The following is a 17,163-nucleotide window of genomic DNA, read 5'->3' as shown; positions in this document are numbered from 1 at the left end:
CGAGGGCGCCGCCATCTTCCCGGGCGCGGGGCGGGGCCAGCGGCGGGGGCGGGGCGGGGGCACTCACGCCCCGCCCACGGGGGGCGGTCCCCGCGGGAGGGGTGGGGCTGCCGCCCCCGCGCCGCGCTGCGGGTAGACCTGGTGCCCGCCGCGCTGCGGGTAGACCTGGTGCCCGCCGCGCTGACGAGGGGCTGGGGGATTCCCTGGGTCCGTGTGATGGGAAAAGACCGTCCGGATCATGGAGTCCAACCGTGGTCCCGGCCCCCCGTGCCCGCTAAGCCGTGTCCATAAGCACCTCATTTATACGGGTCTCGAGCACTGCCAAGGGTGGGGTCTGCACCCATTCCTTGGGCAGCCTGTGCCGAGGCTTCCCCACCCTTTCCGTATAGAAATTCCTCCTAATATCCAACCTGACAGAGAACACACCTGCACTGTCCCCCCTTGGAGAAGGCACCAAAAACACTATGGCTGCTTCCACAAAGCATAGAACCACAGAATAATGTTGGAAGGGACCTCTAGAGATCACCTAGTCCAACCCCTCTGCACGTGTAGGGACACCCAGGGCACGGGGCACAGGGCGGCATCCAGGGCAATACAGAAGATCTCCAGGGGAGGAGACTCCACAGCCTCCCCGGGCAGCCTGTGCCAGGGCTCTGTCAACCCAAACTTGTCAAGAAATTTTTCCTTAAGACCTTTTCTTTTTTTAAAAAAAAAAAGAGCAAAATGAGCTTTATTGGTCACACCTGTGGGGAAGGGGGCAGGCGGGAGGGCGCCCCAGGGGCAGGGCTGGTAAAAGGCAGCTGGGAGCAGCCTGGCCTTGCAGTGAGGCCGGGGAGGTGCCTGGGGTGCAGATGGAGCCCCTGCCGTGTGGGGAGCAGGYGCCCAGGGTGTCGCTGGCGGAGCTGCTGCGGTGCCTGGAGCGGCCCCTGGGCGAGGAGCAGGCCTGGGCGCTCTGCTTCCAGGGCTGCCGCACCATGGGGCGGCTGGCACGGGCGCCGCCGCCCGCGCTCCACGCCGTGCTCATCAAGGGCCTGGGCAGCGTCTTCATCCACGCTGACGGTGACGCCTCCTTCAAGGTCCATCAGAAGAGCGCAGGTAGCTGCGGSGACCAGGGGTGTTCCTGTACCTAGCTCTGCCCTAGCTAAAATGTGGAGGAAATGGGGAAATACTCTTCTGCTTTCCTGTTTGTCCTGTGTTGTTGTGTGGCTGTTGTCTCGGAGGCTCTCTCCAAAGGCCTGGATGAGTGGCAGTGCATCTGTGCAGCCTCCTGACTTCTAGTGACCATTTTGTGAATCACTTGGCTCAGGCACTTAGGTGGAGCTTGTTTATCACCCCCTACACATTTAACCTCATCACTCTCCTCTCCTGCTTCCTTTCAGATGTTGGCAATGCTCAACAGCTGGAGGAGAAGGTAAGCTGGTGCCTTCAGCTTCATGCGTGTGCAGCTGTCACCCTGCTGTGGTAGAAGGCTAGCTCTGGAGACATGGGTTTCTGGGCTTTGAAAATCGATTATTTTGCTCCTACTTGTTGTGCTCTGGGGAAGCAGGTGCCCCAGGCAGTGACTCTGTGCCTTGCTATGTGGAAAATGAGATAAAGCTCTAGGCTCCAACTCGACTATGGTGATGGGCCTGGGAAATATTGTGTGTGGGTGTTGCTGACTATGGATTAGCCCATGGGTTTTCTCCCCTTTAAAAAAAAAAAAATCACTTAATGGTGCTAAATTGGGCCATTTCACATCTTAAAACAGCTGATTTGGGGAGTGCTTCAGGCCAGCTGATGGGCAGGTAGCTGCCTCCTGAGCTCCTCTCACCCCGAGAGAGATGCCCTGTGATGAAGGCTGCATGTGATGGGGAAGTGGGAGCACTGAGGCGGCTTCCTTGGCCTGTCTCCACAGCTGCTGGAGTACTTGGGAGTGGTGGTCTATGAAGCCCTGGACTGGGGAATTGACAGCCAAGCAGAGCGAGAACTGAGTGAGCCCCTGGAGAAGCTCCTGTCCCTCATGCTGAAGCTGGACAACRAGGCGGTGAAACGGGTGGTCACCCTGCAGGATGTTATCAAGGTTTCCTTCTTGCCACTCCATAAATGTAGCAGCTGTAGAAGATTTGATGGGGCAAGGCTGTTAGTGAATGGGCCCAACGATTTCCAGGGGAAAGAGCCGGAGGGCTTAGACATGCATGTGGGAAAGGGAAAAACACCCTGAGTACCCTGAAGTCTCAATGGCCAAGAGTTAAGCAGGAAGACTGAGCAGGGCTGTCATACAAGCCTGTCTGTGGAGCTCTTCTGTACCAAGCCTCCCATAGCTGTACTTCACAGGTGTGGTCTAAAACTTTCTTTAAGGCCTAATTTCTGAAAGTGACTTGCCATGGCCCCAGAGCTAAACTGAGTCTTAGCGTCTGGGCTACGTGATCATCTACAGGTCAAGATATATGAAACTGTTTCTAGGGAGCATAACCTTTACAATATATGTATCTTCTAGGTGTGAAATCCTTTGGAAGATCTAGGTAATGAAAAATTGATTGTTCAAATATTCAGGTTTCTGAAAAAGCTGAGTGTTAAATATTGCAACTGAAACTACTAATTTGCTCTCAACTGTAATTTCAGGGTATCAGAAACTTCCCATGCCCTAATCTCAGTGGAGTGGAGGGTAGAAACTAGGATAAATGTCTCCACCTGCAGTATTCTCTCATTGGAGGTTTTCCTGTCCTGGGGGTACTTAGCTACAAGATGTATAACCTACAAAACAACTTGCAGTACTGTATATACAGGACTGAGCATCTTTCTTCTTTGTTCTTCTCCCTCTATTGGGGAAATATATATATGTTAAAAAAAATGGAAAACTACTTTCAATAACAGATTGAGAAAACTGAATCTTGCTTCCCTTCCCTGCCTTTTTCCCCTAGGACCTACAAGACTCTTCCTCTGAGGAAGATATCCCCCTTAAATAACTGCCCTCTTTCAGATCTGTGAGGATCGCTTGCCCAGGCCTTCTGAGGCTGCCAGCCATTACAAGGGGACCTGCAGGAGTCTTTTTGCTGAATATGTAGAACTTCAGAAGCTTCTCTCTGTCATCCAGACTTCAAAAGAGGTATTTGAGCATCATCCATTAGCACTGTTCATTCTGCCTCCTTATGGCTACCTAGTTCTAGAGTAGTTTTTAGTTTGTACTTGAAATGTAATGTGTAGCAAAAGTCTACTTTCCATAATATGGAAGGCTTCTGTCTGCACCAGTTTGATTATAGGCTTTTGAATGTTTGTAGGATTTGACTTCTTGGCTTTGCAGATTAAGACTGGTAACTTGAAATGGGCAGGTGGGGAAGTACTGGAAAAGCACAAGATAATCATTGTCTTGTATGCTCACTACTTAGAGTCTGAGGAAAATGGACGCGGAACACTTGCTGGAGAATCCCTTTCTGAAGAAGGAAAAATACTTGGTAAGGGACTTAATTCTTCCACTGTGGAGGAGTTTTGGGGTGTTTTAATTTACTTTTTCTCTYTGAGACTTTCTGATGACTCCTCTATGAAAAACAGAGCTCAAGGACACCCAAACTAAACTTCTTTGGTTGTTTAAGAGCTTAAGTAGTTAAAGACTTGTCTGTAAAACGTGCTGGGGAGTGAGAGAGACTACTGTTAAAGGTGTTSGCCCCATGTGGACGCTTATTCTGCACAAAGAACCTTTGTGGTTCAACTTTAAACCACCTCTGAAAGTGCAACTGGAGGCATTCTTTGTGGAGTAAGTGTCCACAAGCAGTTACTCTGTTTCCTCTGCTAAATGAGCTCCAATCTCTTGGCAGGAGTTGACACCTGCCAAGAGCAGGCTGCTCTGTTCCGTAGCTGAACTGTGAGCCCCTAGGAAGCTGCTCGGTTGGCAGCATTGAGGTGGACTAGYGCATGGCTATCATATGGGCTCCAGTGGATTGTGTGGAGCAGTAGATCCACCTGCCTCTGGCTGTGCAGTTCCTGCAGTGGGGCGAAGGAGGGAGAGGCTCCCCGCTCTGCTCGCTGCCATTGCTTGGCCCTTCATTCTGCCCTTTCTTCGTGCTTGGGGCAGAGAAAGCAGCTTATTCTCTTCTCCCCATAGCCTCGCACAGTCAGGGCTCCATCAGAAGCAAATAACTCTTCTGGCTGGAGCTGTGCCCAGCACAAACAAACGCGCTGGAGTCTGTGGAGATGAGCGGCAAGCCCCGAGAGACTTGTGGACTTGCTCCCTTTGTCTAAATAGCACTCGCTTTGAAGCGTGCTCAAACTATTCGTATGAAAATGTTTGTGCAATGTGTGTTTGGGCATATTCTCGATTTTGTGAGCTATTAAAATAAACTGGCAAGCTATCCCAAACCACAAACTCATCAACTGCTCTAGTTCTTTTCTGCAGGGAATACATGAATAAATATGTGGGCTTTGCAGTGTGGCCCCAAGGCCAGTGTATTTGGCCTCTGCTTCTTCGGGAGACGTGGATTACAAAGGCAGGATGTCTGTTGCAAATCCTCTGCCTCTCGTTTCCAAGTCCCTAAGCAGCAATGGATTGCATCGTTCTGACAAACTCTTTTGAGTTTAAAATAATGATGATGCCAGCTTCCCTGGCATCCCGCAGGCTGGAGCTGATGCCTTGAGTGGTGCCRAGCAGCCAGCGCTGTCTATGGGCAACTTTCTCATGTTGACCCCTACGAAAGGGGCTTTCTGAAGCACAGGCCTCAGCCTGATGTTGCGCAGTGTGGTAGCATCTCCGCAGAGTTTGCCCAAGTGCAGCCCAAGGCAGCTCTCTCCTTGAAGTCTGCGTGCTAAGATCCCTCAGGAGCAGAGCTGTCTTACTGCTTAGTGTTGAACACAAATGTTGTGTGCAGTGGGTATGGAGTATTGTATGGGAGGCAGGTGCTTTTTCCTCTGCTCTCCTGTGCTCGAGTGGCATCTTGTGTGGGATGAAGCTTATATCCAGTTTGGTAGTTCCCAAGATGGCCCAAGTAGAGTAACTGCAGTGATTGAGTTGGGAGAGAAAGAAAAGTTTAAGTGAAAAGGACATTTTCTGGGGTAGAGAGTGTTTGGTTGTCATGGCTCTGAAAGGGCCAGCTAAAGGCCAGTCTTGTCTGCAAAGTAATGTGGTAGTTTTGTGGCACAGAAGTGTCTTCAGGTGGCCTTTTTCAGAACAACCGTCACCATGTGCAATAAAACTTCAGAAAGTGCTCATRGACCAGGATAAGACTTTTCATACCCATGGCCTCCAGTACTGATTAACTTGCCCAGCTCTTTCCTCCCTTAGACTTTCAGTAAGAGATGTTTTTGTTCTCCATTGGAGTAAATATGCAAGCCTAGGAGATGTGGCTGGTATTTGGCCACTTTTATGGCTGCTGTGGTTTTCTGGAGTTCAGCTAAAGTGTTCCCAAGCCAGGCTAAAACAACCAGCTCAACCTCCTTCTCTGTGAAGGCAGCCATCAGCCAGAGCCTGCCCAGGGCTCCTCTGACGCTGTGCCAAGGTAGCCGAGAGGGTTRGCAAAGCTGCTCTGTTCTGCAAGTRGAAAAGGGAGGGGAGTCTAAGTCAGAGCTTTAGTTCTGAGGCAGTTTTCTAAACTGTTTTGCTTCCCTTTCATTGTTTATAATACAATCGCTTCTTTCTCGGCTTGCCTCTGGGATCCAGGTAAGCTGTTGACTTAGCACTTCCATTGCAGTGTTGTCTAAACATGCCGATGAGTTGTTTGGTTTTTATTTCCCCTCTTTCACTCTTGTTGGTTTATCTTGATGCCTGAGCATCCTGTGGAAACAGGTATTAATAGAGGAAAAGGATGAGCAGATGTTGGCTTGTGTCTCCCAGCTGAAACTGCTAACATAAGCTGCTGGGGAGGTCAAAATATGAGCTCTCTTCCCCTTGCCCTTGTGAGTCCTTCATGCACTGACTTCTGAAAGTATGGGGGACTTTAGCAGTGAGATTTGAGATTTCATTCCTAATGTTTCCTGGGTTGCACTACTCTCAAACTCTGGCACCTGGTATCCTTGCAGGATCTTGCTCAAGCCCTTCAAGAGAAGGGATAGACTTAGCTACCTGTAATAGAAAGTGTCTTGTTGAAGAGTAGTCATTAAGTTAACCACAAGATTCAGGAAGGATTCTGAGGAACCAGCTTCTAGATCCCTGGCTGTAAATTAGTATTGCGGAGCAATTCTGTGTTGTGCTACTGTACACCTCCAGCTGATGTATAAATCCATTGAAGGGGGGGTCCGGAATGCACCTGTGCACCCTTGGGTGACGCGGGTTGCCAAATCCTGTTAAGCAGAGGGCGGAAACGCCGCTCCGTGCGACTTGGCCCTCCTCTCGCAGGCAGCCCTGTGGCCGGCCGTGGTGCGTGAGCTGCAGAGCGGCGTGAGGCTGCGCGCGGCGCCGCCGCGGCGCCCGGCCCCTCGGCAGCAGCGCGCCCGCTCCCCCTACGAGGYGCTGGCCGACGACATCCGGCACCGGCGCTACACCCTCCGCAAGGTGAGTGCTGCGCCGAAACCCCTTGCTGTGGCCGCCTCGCTTCCGAGCGGTGTCYCCTGAGGGGCCTTCTCAAACACCTGCCCTACACGCCTTCCTCCACACCTCTCTGAGTTCAGAGGCACCTAAAGCCCCCTCTCAGCTCAGCGTTGGGTCACAACACTTGTCCTCCTAAGCACTTTGTTCCCAGTGACTTTGACTCGGGGTAGCCGAACTTTATGAAGCCGGATGCCACATTTCCCCTTGCTGTGGGGATCGGCGCTCCCTCCCTTGGTGCAGTTAAACTGCCTTGCACACAGCGGYGCCACAAAACAGCCCCTCAACTGCCTGGGATTTCTGTGTCAGTGCTGTCTCCCCAGGCTCCTTGAGCTGCCCAGTGGCTGCCACCTCTTCCCACTTTCCCTGCCTCCTCAGCTGGTGCGGGGATTAACGCAAAAGGGTTCTGCCTCGAACAGAGGCTGCTCCAGAAGTTCAGGCAGGACAAGAGAAGCCAAATGTATTTTTGGGGCAGCTATTGCACTGACTCGAGTGGTAGGGGCTTCCAGCGCTGGCTGCTGGTGACTATGCCCAGGGACAGAGATGAGCGAGCTCCAAAGGCCTGTGGTGCTGCTCGCTTGCTGCAGCTTGAGCTGGGAGAGAGGAGCACATCTAAAACACTGGCCTGAGACTCTGTGGCACTGGAGTGCTTTGCAGAYGTATTTCTTGGCAGAAGATGAGACAATTATAATGAAGAGCTGTATGTTTTAAAAGTGAAAAGTTAGCATAGCATGCTAGGCATCAACTTTTCTGCCTGTTGTCAGTGCTCCTGGAGCGCAGAGGATCAAACAGCTTCAGCTGAGCTATGCACCCCTATGAAATCTCAGTTCTTGCTCCTCCTGACTGTGGCTCCAGTCTCCAGAGAAATGTCAGTCTCACCTGGAGAACTGGTATCAATGCATAAATGAGTAGTAGTGGAAAGGAGATTGCAAACAGTACCATTATGACATGCTATGTATGATAATGTGACTGCACCTTGCAGTACAGAACTGCAACTCAAGGTGGCAGGATTAACTGGCTCTTGAATTCTTATTTATTTTCTTCTGCTCTGGTCAGCAAGCTGCAAGTCCAGAGAGAGATAGTCAGGAGCACTGGCAGAAGGCATGGAGTGCTACTGATCAGGCTGCTGTTTGAGAAGGCTCTTAAACAGGGATTTCTCCTTCTACAAAGCTACTCTAAAGCTCCTAGTAAGCTGTGATCTAACTTCCCAATGAGTGAAAGTCCCCAGAGCTGTAGGGTTGTTCTACCTGCTCTCTCAGGTGTTCTCAAGTTGTACATGCAAGGAGAGCAAACGGCACAGCCTCAAAGTAGGCCTAAGTGATCAGGATAGTGCATGTAGGTACAGCTGCCTCTGTCAGTGCTTCCCTCTGCAGCCAGTGCAGGGCTGATGCAGCCCTATGATGTGGCCATGATAGTTGTCAGAATCACTCCTGGCATTAAAATCTCAAAGTACAATATTGTTTTCAGCAGCTTCTCAACTCTCTTAATGCACTGCCAGGGTAGGAGTGCTGTATACTTCTGTGCAAGCCCCCAACAGCTGCCTAGTATTTCTGATTGCCTGTAGTTTGTTGCAAGCAAAGTGCTCTCTGCTTATTTAAAAAAAAGACAAACTTTTTTTCTACACTTTCCTATTTAGTATCTTATATCTATTATTTTTTATTTTTCTATCCCCAGCATTCCCAAACTGTGACTTGTTGCTCATTGTGCTGCTGAATGGGAGAGGGAATGAGTAGTACAGAAACAACTTAATTTCTTAAGCATCATTTCTGTTCTTTCAGGTGATCACTGAGGAAAAATGCAAGGGCTCCAGAGTTGATGCAACTTCTCCTATGCCTCACTTAAAACCAGTAAGTGACTGGGTGCTGCATCTGGTGATGGCAAAACAAAGTGATTCTGGAGCTGCCAGAATGGTTTCTGGGGCTAATGTCCTAGCTATCTGCTTGGATTTGAAAGAGGGTTGTGTTAACCATGCTTAAATTTAGAGTAGAACCTGAAAAGATTGTTGCCTGCTAATACACGGGCCTAGGAAAGTGGGAAGCGACAAATCTTCAGAGGGGAAAGAGATCAGTTTCCCAGCTCCTATTTGGTGTGCTCTGCGGTCTCGAAATATTCCTACACTTACTGACCAAAGTTAGKTTGGAACCTGACACTGGCTAGTACTCCACAGCAAACACACTGTGTGAACTTTCTCACGTGCCCCCAAAACTTAGGAAGGAGATGTGGAAAGCACGAGCGCGGGTGAGGAGGGCGTGCTCGAGACAACGTCCTCCCCGCTGAGGCCCTTGGGAAGCAGCAGCAGCAGCTGCTGGTGGCCTCGCTCTTTGCCGGCTCTTCCCCGCGCTCTGCTCTGCCTGCAGGTGCTGGAGAGGCAGCTGAGCGAGCGGCCGCCGCAGGAGCCCGGCTGCCACGAGCAGCTCATGGCAGAAATTCAACRGCTGCGGAGACTTCGGCCGCCGGCGCCCAAGGAAAACGGGAGCGGGCCCAGAGGTACCTGGTGGGCTCCACCTGCTATGAAGGGACTCCGTGCATGTGTGTGTGAAGCCGGTGGTGACTAAAAGTAWCAGGCTGCCCTGGAGATGAAAGCCCACCTTTCTTCGCTAGTGTGTGTAGCACAGGAATGCAGGTTTTSTGTTGACACAGGTGGTGAGGCATCAGAACACTTTTCTAGAAAAGCAGCTTGTGGTTTGTTGAGACTCAAAGGGGGTTCAACTTATCCTTTCGTAGGGAGGTTCAGATTTCTGTTTGCTACCCAGGGAGGCTCCAAGCCTGCTGGAACTAAAAAAACCTATGAGTGTCCAGCATAACTGTACACTAAAGAACACGATTTGTGCCATCATCTAAAACACAGAGATGATGCAAACTCTAGGACAAACCTTAGTAAATTCTGATGTATGGGACTGAATGTTCATCAGTTCCTTGACACAACAAAATACCTTTTGCTGTGTGTCTTATTCGTGAGTTTTTTCCCCCTCTTCAGAAATGCCTTCGGCACCAGATCCTGCCTTGAAATCTCCAAGCAAWAACATCTTAACTCTTCAAAATCTCAGTACAGAGGTTAATATTCTTAATGTTGTACCACAGCAGCTAGGACCAGGAGTTCAGGTAAGGCTTTAAATGGAATGACTGTGGAGAAGGCACAGTTAACTTGGGCACTAGACCTGTGTGCACACCATCCTGGAACATCATGTTCAAATCTTGCTGTGGGCAGTTTTGTCCCTTTTTAAAAAAAGGTACTTTGGGGTTCACTAAAGTTCTCTACAGAAGCTCATGTTATGCATAAACACCTCTTTAGAGGTGTAGTTGGAGCCTGTAGAAACCAAGGCCTAGTTTTGATCTCTGAAACTAGATCCTGCAGCAATTTTCATAAGCATAGGATTTTGGATAATATAGACAGTTCTATAGCAGATAAAACTGCTCCTATGTCACTGTATGATGCAGCAAGGCATTTGATGCCAGATGCACTTGCATTTTTATGTGGTATGTGAGTACCTGTGGAATGGCACCCAGTGACTTGTTATTAGGAAGCACCTTTGCTAGTGCCTGTTCTGCCTGTGTGCAGGGAGCGCCATTGCCCCTGAGCTGGGATATGGAGTATTTGGGTTCTCTTACTCCATGGATTGATTGTGAAAAGCCTGACTGCTTGGTGTCTGGAATTCAGTCTCTGCATAGACAACTTGTGTGGAGCAGAGCTTGAGCTCTAACACATCGTGTCTAGCACAGATGCTTTGGCATACACACAGGGATCTTTGTTTTCTGTAAACATTTCTGTCTGAAATGCAATTGCTTAACTGAGGAAAACAGATATGAATTTTTAAAAGCAGAAAATCCTACCTGCATTTGCTCAAGTCAGTGCTATTTGTAGGAAAACTCAGTTTTTGAGAATCATGAGACTGTTAGACTTGAGAGAACTCTTTTGCAGAGACTTTAATGGGATCAAATTTGGATTTCCTTTTTTTTCTAGTGGGAAGAAGCTTTTAAAGGGGGTGTCTGGATACAGTGCTGGGTTTGAGATGTCTTAGYGGGCACAGTCTCTTGAGCTGCTCTCTGGAGTTGCTGCATGTGAGCTCAGAGCAAGGAAATGTTTCTAATGTGCTCTGAGGGCTGTAAAGGAAGACTCTAGTGTAGCTGGTTTTTGAACAGTCGAGGCTTTGGGACCAATATGTGCATTGAACAGAGAGAGAGAATCCATGAAACTGAAGTTGGACCAGTGTGACTTCCTTGTTGGGAGAACAAACTCGCTATTGCCTTTTGGGAGTACCTAAATGTACCATATGGACTTCTCTCCCTCTCTCTTCCCAGTGTTCCTGACTGAGTCTGGATCACTTCTGGACAGTTTGTATCCTGGTCTTGTTTAGCAGTGGTGGTTCCGAGATGGGGGCTTGGCCATGGTGTCCCTTGCACACAGCGTGAGACTGTCTTGTCCTCTGCCTTGCAGGAAGCAGCTGCCCCGCTGGCTCCCCGCACGCTGCCTGCCTCAGCCAGGTCCTCTGCAACCACCTCCGCTAGCACAGGTCGGTGGCTTCCTAGGTGCACGTCCAAACAGGGAGGTGACAAAGCACAGCAGCCTGCTGGGTGGCCACAGCCTTAGGTTGGGCTCATTGGGCACCTTTTGAGCACTAAAAGACACTTTCTGTGAGCGGCTCAAGCAGTGAGTAATGAGTTCGGGGAGGTGCCCTTGGAAAGCTCTTCTGTTGACTGAAGCTGCAGGAGCTACATAGGCTTCAAAACGATGGTAGTGTCCCCAAAGGCCTAACTGGAATTCACAGCAAAAGCTGAATGAGTCTTTTGAATTTTCAAGCAGGAAAGGCTTGATTTTTATTAACCAAATGGTGCTAATGGAGACTCCTCACTGCCTACTGACAGACATAATTATTGTAACTTCTGCTTTTTATGACTGGGGCTAATGAGGGGAGAAGGTGTTAGCCTYGCTTCAGCCAGCGGGCACTGTGGCACTCCTTAGCGCTCAGCATTTGGGGTGGAAATTGTGAAGCAGACGTTTTTTACACTCTGAAATTCTCCTCTGCTCTCCAGGTCTCTCTGCAGACTGCACATGTGCTCCCATAAGTGGACCCRTCCTAGGAGACATGAAACCTGTCTGTTCCCTGAACTCCAGCCAACGGGAGCTGCCTCCATACAGAAGAAGGTCTAGATCTTTGGAGAATGCCCTTCAAAGCAAGGAGCTTGTAAGTTTTGCACGGGGGCTGGCAAGCCTGGTCTGGTACAACTGTAATGACTACCTGGTCTAGCCCTTACACTATGTTAATACTAAGTCGAGGTATTGTCTCCTTGCGGACAGTTTAGACAAGGGTGGATGCTGTAGTATCCCTACAGAGGTTCTCTTTCCTGTGCTTGAGGGAGATGAAGTAAAAGKTCTCCTCCATATGAGAATAGAACTGTTACATGCAAGGGCTTGCTCAAGCAGGCTCTTGGTGTATTGCCATGCTTTCTCCATCTCCCTGTGTTCTGTCTAGACTGATGCATTCACAAACATCCTCAAATTGCAGTCAAGGACTAATAGAGCAAATGATGGACAAAATGGAGACACTGCAGTGTCAGGGACTCTGTACCTGCAATACAGAAGCTGTCACTGCTCTAGAAGCAGTGCTGGGTTTTYGGCATAGCCCTGCCCTGACAGGGTGTGCTCTGCCCTTGCCTCCTTCCTTTCYGTTTGCCTCCCTGCAGTCCCCTAAACTGATCACAACTGTGTCAGGGTGGTAGGGATGCAGGTGTGGCCTGGGCTCTWCACCTCAATCAAAGCACTGCTTTCTTCTCCCCCATTCATGTGGGGGAGAGTGGGACCCTGGGAAAGGGAAGGCAAGACAGCCCAGTGTCATGGGAAGGGATCCTGTGCCTAGGTGAGTAGGGGTCAGTGTGCTGCCTGTGCTGGGGTCTGCATCAAAGGGTTTGATTGTCCAGRGAAGGCTCTGGAGATGGAGATGAGCCCTGGAGGGGACCAAGGGACCTGTTTCTCTAATGAGGCATCAAGAAGCTGTTAGGTTTGTCTAAAAGCTTGAATGCTGTAGCAGTATTTCTATACAGATTCTTTGGTCGAGCAGCAGTTTCTCTGAAAGTGTCCGCTGACAGGGCCCATCCCAGTGGAATGCAGCTTTGGGAATAAATGCTCTTGAGCATCTTGAGACCCATTTTTGAGGATGACCACTTCAGATGTGTGCTTCCTTCAGCTTTCTCTGCTGCTTAACTTCTGTTTTTGCCTAGGACCGTCCCTTACCTACCAAATGGCCAATGCCAACCATAGCTGAGCTGATTAGAACCAGATACGCGATGATGGTGCTGGAGGAGGAAGGCTCTCCCAGAAGATGTGGTGATGGTGTCTTTCCAAGAGCCAAGGTGTGTGTCCTCTCCTTGTCTTTGTGCCTTTCCAAAAGCTGGCTGGCTTTGTGTCTCTCCATGCCCCACTGCTGAAGTCTGTTCTCTGACTTTTATCCCAAGTCTGACCCTTGGCTGGTTTAAAATCTTGACGCTTGTGCTGTGCTGGCTACTAATTGAGCTTAAGTTGCTGTGTGACTTACCTAGGAAGCTACTCGGCTTTCTCTTCTCCTCGGCCTTTGCTTGATGCTTCTTGTCTGCTGTTTCCAACCTAACAGAGTGCAGAGCAGCCACTATCTGCTCACCTTAACTGCTTGCGCATTCACCGAGTCTGTCCTGGGCTGTTCCAGCCAGCAACAAACAAACTTAGAGCAAACGTTTTGAGGGCGAGCCCTTGGAGCAGCATAGTTGGAAGGTGCCCTTGCTGCTTGGCTCTGAGGGTCACCCTCTTGCCCCCTCATTTACTTAACAGTATGGACAAAGCCAAAGGCTTCCTGTTGACATCATTGTGCTGCTCCCACAGTCTCTCACTCGGGAGTTTGAGACTGAATTCTTGCTTCTCGCTGCAGTTGCCAGCCTTGCTTTAACTTGCCTCTTCTCTGCCTCTTCTAAAATGGCTCTTTGCCTCCTTTGTGTTCYCACTGCTGCATTTTTTTAAGTTTTCTCAAGCTCCAGTTCTCAAGATAACATCACTTCTGACTGCCAGCTGTGTATGAGTGTTTTATAAAGCTCAAGCGACTCATCAGCTTCCTTATGACTCATTATTTTTTTTTTTTTTTTGCTTCAGGATTGGATTCAAATTTGCCCTGACTTAATCTCTTTGGGATTGCTGCAGCCTACCTCAAAGAATGTCTCTCTTCCCTCTCTAACTAGCTACTGTTACACTCTTACACAATACAACTATTGTTTGTTCAAGAGGCTTTTTTTAAACTCCCGTTGTCTGGCAGCTGCTCCAAACCCCCACATCATAAAAAATGTAGGCTTACAAATAAGACTTCCTTGCCTTTAAGTTTCTAATACCTATGTCTCTGCTATCCTTCATCGAATCTCTGTCATTGTATGTGAATCTAAAGTATTTAGGGTGGGTGGTTTATATGGAAAGCAACTTGGCAGGCAGTGGATACTGTTAATACAAAGATCTTTCCCACTGGCATTCACTAGTAACTCTCCTTTCCACAGATCTGTTTCAGCTGCCATAAGCAGATGTTCCTTAAGTGGCCTTACAGCTGTTATCTCTGCAGCAGGTGAGATGGCACAAAAGGACAGAATGAGGAGGAAGAAAGAGTGAAAGGGCTGTAAAGAAAACATTCAGCATCCAAACAGTTGTGGTGTTTAGGTAGGAGCAGGTTGCTTGCTTTAYTATCCGAGCTAGGATGATGTGTCTGCAACTACAGATGACTTGGAAAAACTGGCCTTTGAAGTGGAACTTTAGTTTTAACTGTTTGGATTAAGTCAGCAGTAACCATCTTTACTGGRCAAGTACTATAGTTAACCCTTCCTGGCAATCACTCTTCTGTGGAGAGCATATTTAATATCAAAGTTGTGTTTAACTTAAGYCTTCACTAGAATCTTCTTTTCAGGACTGGAAAAAATGAGTTATAGGCTCTGARAAAGGATTTGGATGTATTTGTATCCACCTATGAGGGGGTTTGTCTGTGGGGAAGGAAGAAGAACTTGAGGCAAGTTCAGCCTCACTTAAAYCTACTTATTGCAATAGTGAGGCACTGGTTTGTTAGAAGTAAGCAAGTGCTCACTGGAGAATAGTAACTGTATTAGTGCAGGGTGAAGACATAAGGATGCTGACACACTTCAAATGACTTAAACTACCACAAACAGGAGTGCTAGAAAAATGAGCAAGCTTTGAGCTCTCCTAATTACCCTTAATACATTGCTGCATAATCAAAGTATGGGAAATGCACCCTTAGATGCAGCATTTATATCTGCTGAGCTTTACTCAAATAATAATTCTGGGAATTTCTTTCCTAGTGTCGTCTGCTGTGACTGCTGCGTCAAGGCAAGTCTGGTCTTTACAACAGCATATGGATTTTTTGTTTTCTTTTCCCCTGCACCTCTCCTAGTCATAGGACAATAGTGTGATGAAGGATAACTCTCCTGATACCTCAGATTGACTCTCTTTTTCCTGAGAAAAATGGAAGAAACAATTTTGACTTGCAAAAGCTGCTAGGATGCACAAACTCTGAAACATTTAAAAATGGAATCAAATCACAGATATCCCTTGYTTATACTTGGCATGCTTGGCATCCTTTCATCCTGATTATTATGCCCTATTAGTAGGGATCAGAATATTTACTGTAATAGTGTCCGAGTATGCTAATGGATGAATTGTGTACTATGCTAGTTTTCCTGCTAAGAAGGAGGCTTCTTGTCCCCAAGGAAACTCCTGTATTATGATTCTAGATGTCCATGCCCTTCAGAATGTGTGTACATCTTCCCCTGGGCTTCTTAAAACTTCTGAGACTCTCCAAAGAGGAGGTTCCATCTACTCAGCATCAGAAGAGCTTAGACTTGCTGCGTGAACTGGAGCGCTGGAAGTGTCCTAGGTAAGCTGGGGCAGCTGTGCTCTGTTTTTACYTTTCAAGGATATTACCAGTTACTTGTATATACAGAAGTCAGCAAATGTGCTGACAACTGTAGCAGCTGGTCCAGTGCTGGTGAACTGGATGTCATGCTGAATGATCAGCCTCGCCGCTAATCTAATTGATTCACAGTTCTTGGAAAATGCTGTGGGCTTTAGGTGACCTATAAGGAGTTGGGTAGATGTTCTGAGGTCCACTTTGCCTTTTAGCTATCAAGTTTCCGACACTGTTTCAGAGTTGTCCATATCAGCCTGGCTTTGCAAGGTTCCTGGTGACAGCTTCATTTCTGTGAGAATTTCCAGAGTCCATTGTATTCCATCTACACTGCTGGGCATCTTTCACTGCAGCCCAAGGGCAGCCTCCTCAGAGGCCTGGAAATAAAAATATGCTAGAAGAACAGGTATGTCTTCTCTGTGAAACCAATCTCTTATGGAACTGAAATTCTTCAGAACAGCATATACTGGGGCTTTATCTGACTTGATTTGCCAAAAATCAGGGCAGTGTTAACTAACATCAAATGTACAGAGTTTTGGTTTGACTCTATGCAGACCTATGGAAGAGGTTTTACAGATTGAGTTGTTGCTATGCTTTAACATGGCAAATAAGCTCTCCTGCTTCTATGGTTATAGAGACCTTGTGCACAACTGTGAAACAGCCACAGACCTCTATTAGACGGTTAGCTGAAGTAGTGCTGGTCGACAGACAAGTGTCAATAAATGAAGCTGTTCTGATGTGTGGTAGCTTTCCAAAGTGGAAGCAGGCGCTCTGTTAAGTTTGTGCGTTAACTAAGTCACTTGCCAGTGTTGGGCTGGACKTGGAGAGGTGCAAGAGCACTTGTACCTTCTAACTGAACCCCCCATGATCTTTCCTGCTCTTTCTCCTCCCGTTTCAGTGTGCCTGTTGTGTTGGAGCCCCACAGCCTGGCACRGCCCCTGCGCCTTTACACGCGGACTAGGGCAGACTGGCAGTCGGTGGATATCTGCACTCGGTGTGAGCAGTATCTGCTGGATGTGGCTCCTGCTCAGCAGCTGAGCACCTCRCTTGGGAGAATGTCCAGGTCTTGGACCAAACTGGAATGAAGGGCTCTGCTGTATATCTCCTGTCACTCGTTCTGTACCTGAAGTCAATGAAACACCTTTATGCATGTATGGACATAAAGGCCTGACTAAAAGACCTCCCTGCTGTTTTTTTCCTAAGCAGGAAGCACTGTTAATATTTATGCTGTAAAGTATTATATAACGTTGTGTGGCTTTTAGAATTGTTTTAATTCTTTTATGTATTTTTTGGGGCAAATAAATGTTGAAGCACTATCATGTCTCTAGCACTCCCCTTTTTTTGTACCTGCATTTGCCATGGTTTTGTGACAATGTTTGTATTCATTGCTAAGCAGCCTCTGGTCCTGAGAACAGAGAATCTTCTAACCAAAAATCTCTGGTCCTGAGAGTTTGAAGTGGAGCAGTCAGCTGTATGATCACAGCACTGCATTCTTGCAAGCACCTCTTCTTCCCTCCTAACTTGCCAGAAAAAAATCACTTGAACTCATGGGTATGATGCATGTAAAACTGTAGTGATGGTTGTTGGACAGCCTCCTTRCTTAAGAAGCGAACTCTCTTACACTGTTTGTGTGCGTGTGTGTGTGCTCCACCTCTCAAGTAGCTAATATCTCAACCCCATCAGYACCTAAAGGGATGGCTGTTCTCTAGATAATTTTATGCTTTGTTCAGCCTTTAAGGTAAATTAGACTTAGAG

At 48.2% G+C, this 17,163-nt stretch overlaps 2 protein-coding genes across 2 annotated transcripts in view; one reads left to right on the top strand and one right to left on the bottom strand.

Annotated features, from left to right (window-relative positions):
• NEPRO (nucleolus and neural progenitor protein) overlaps positions 1 to 240 on the bottom strand; it is a 5,099-nt gene extending 4,859 nt beyond the window's left edge. Inside the window, exon 1 of the mRNA XM_026037230.1 lies at positions 139 to 240. Within this exon, the coding sequence (XP_025893015.1) occupies positions 139 to 240 (102 nt within the window). The remainder of the gene's footprint in view (positions 1 to 138) is intronic.
• A 611-nt stretch (positions 241 to 851) lies between these two features.
• Positions 852 to 16,725, top strand: LOC112945590 (protein spire homolog 1-like). Its single transcript, XM_026037229.1, has 16 exons — positions 852 to 1,095; positions 1,380 to 1,411; positions 1,895 to 2,059; positions 2,960 to 3,085; positions 3,366 to 3,431; positions 6,302 to 6,457; positions 8,269 to 8,337; positions 8,848 to 8,977; positions 9,468 to 9,592; positions 10,926 to 11,001; positions 11,522 to 11,673; positions 12,707 to 12,838; positions 13,997 to 14,061; positions 14,804 to 14,831; positions 15,236 to 15,378; positions 16,307 to 16,725. The coding sequence occupies exons 1-16, from the start codon at positions 852 to 854 to the stop codon at positions 16,491 to 16,493; spliced, it is 1,896 nt and encodes a 631-aa protein (XP_025893014.1). The 3' UTR covers positions 16,494 to 16,725.
• The last annotated feature ends 438 nt before the right edge of the window (positions 16,726 to 17,163 follow it).

This window comes from Nothoprocta perdicaria, unplaced genomic scaffold, assembly GCF_003342845.1.
Source record: "Nothoprocta perdicaria isolate Ctin4 unplaced genomic scaffold, notPer1 scaffold_193, whole genome shotgun sequence".
Taxonomy (NCBI): domain Eukaryota; kingdom Metazoa; phylum Chordata; class Aves; order Tinamiformes; family Tinamidae; genus Nothoprocta; species Nothoprocta perdicaria.
Note: the sequence above shows the minus strand (reverse complement) of the source record. Positions and strands in the feature narration are given on the sequence as shown.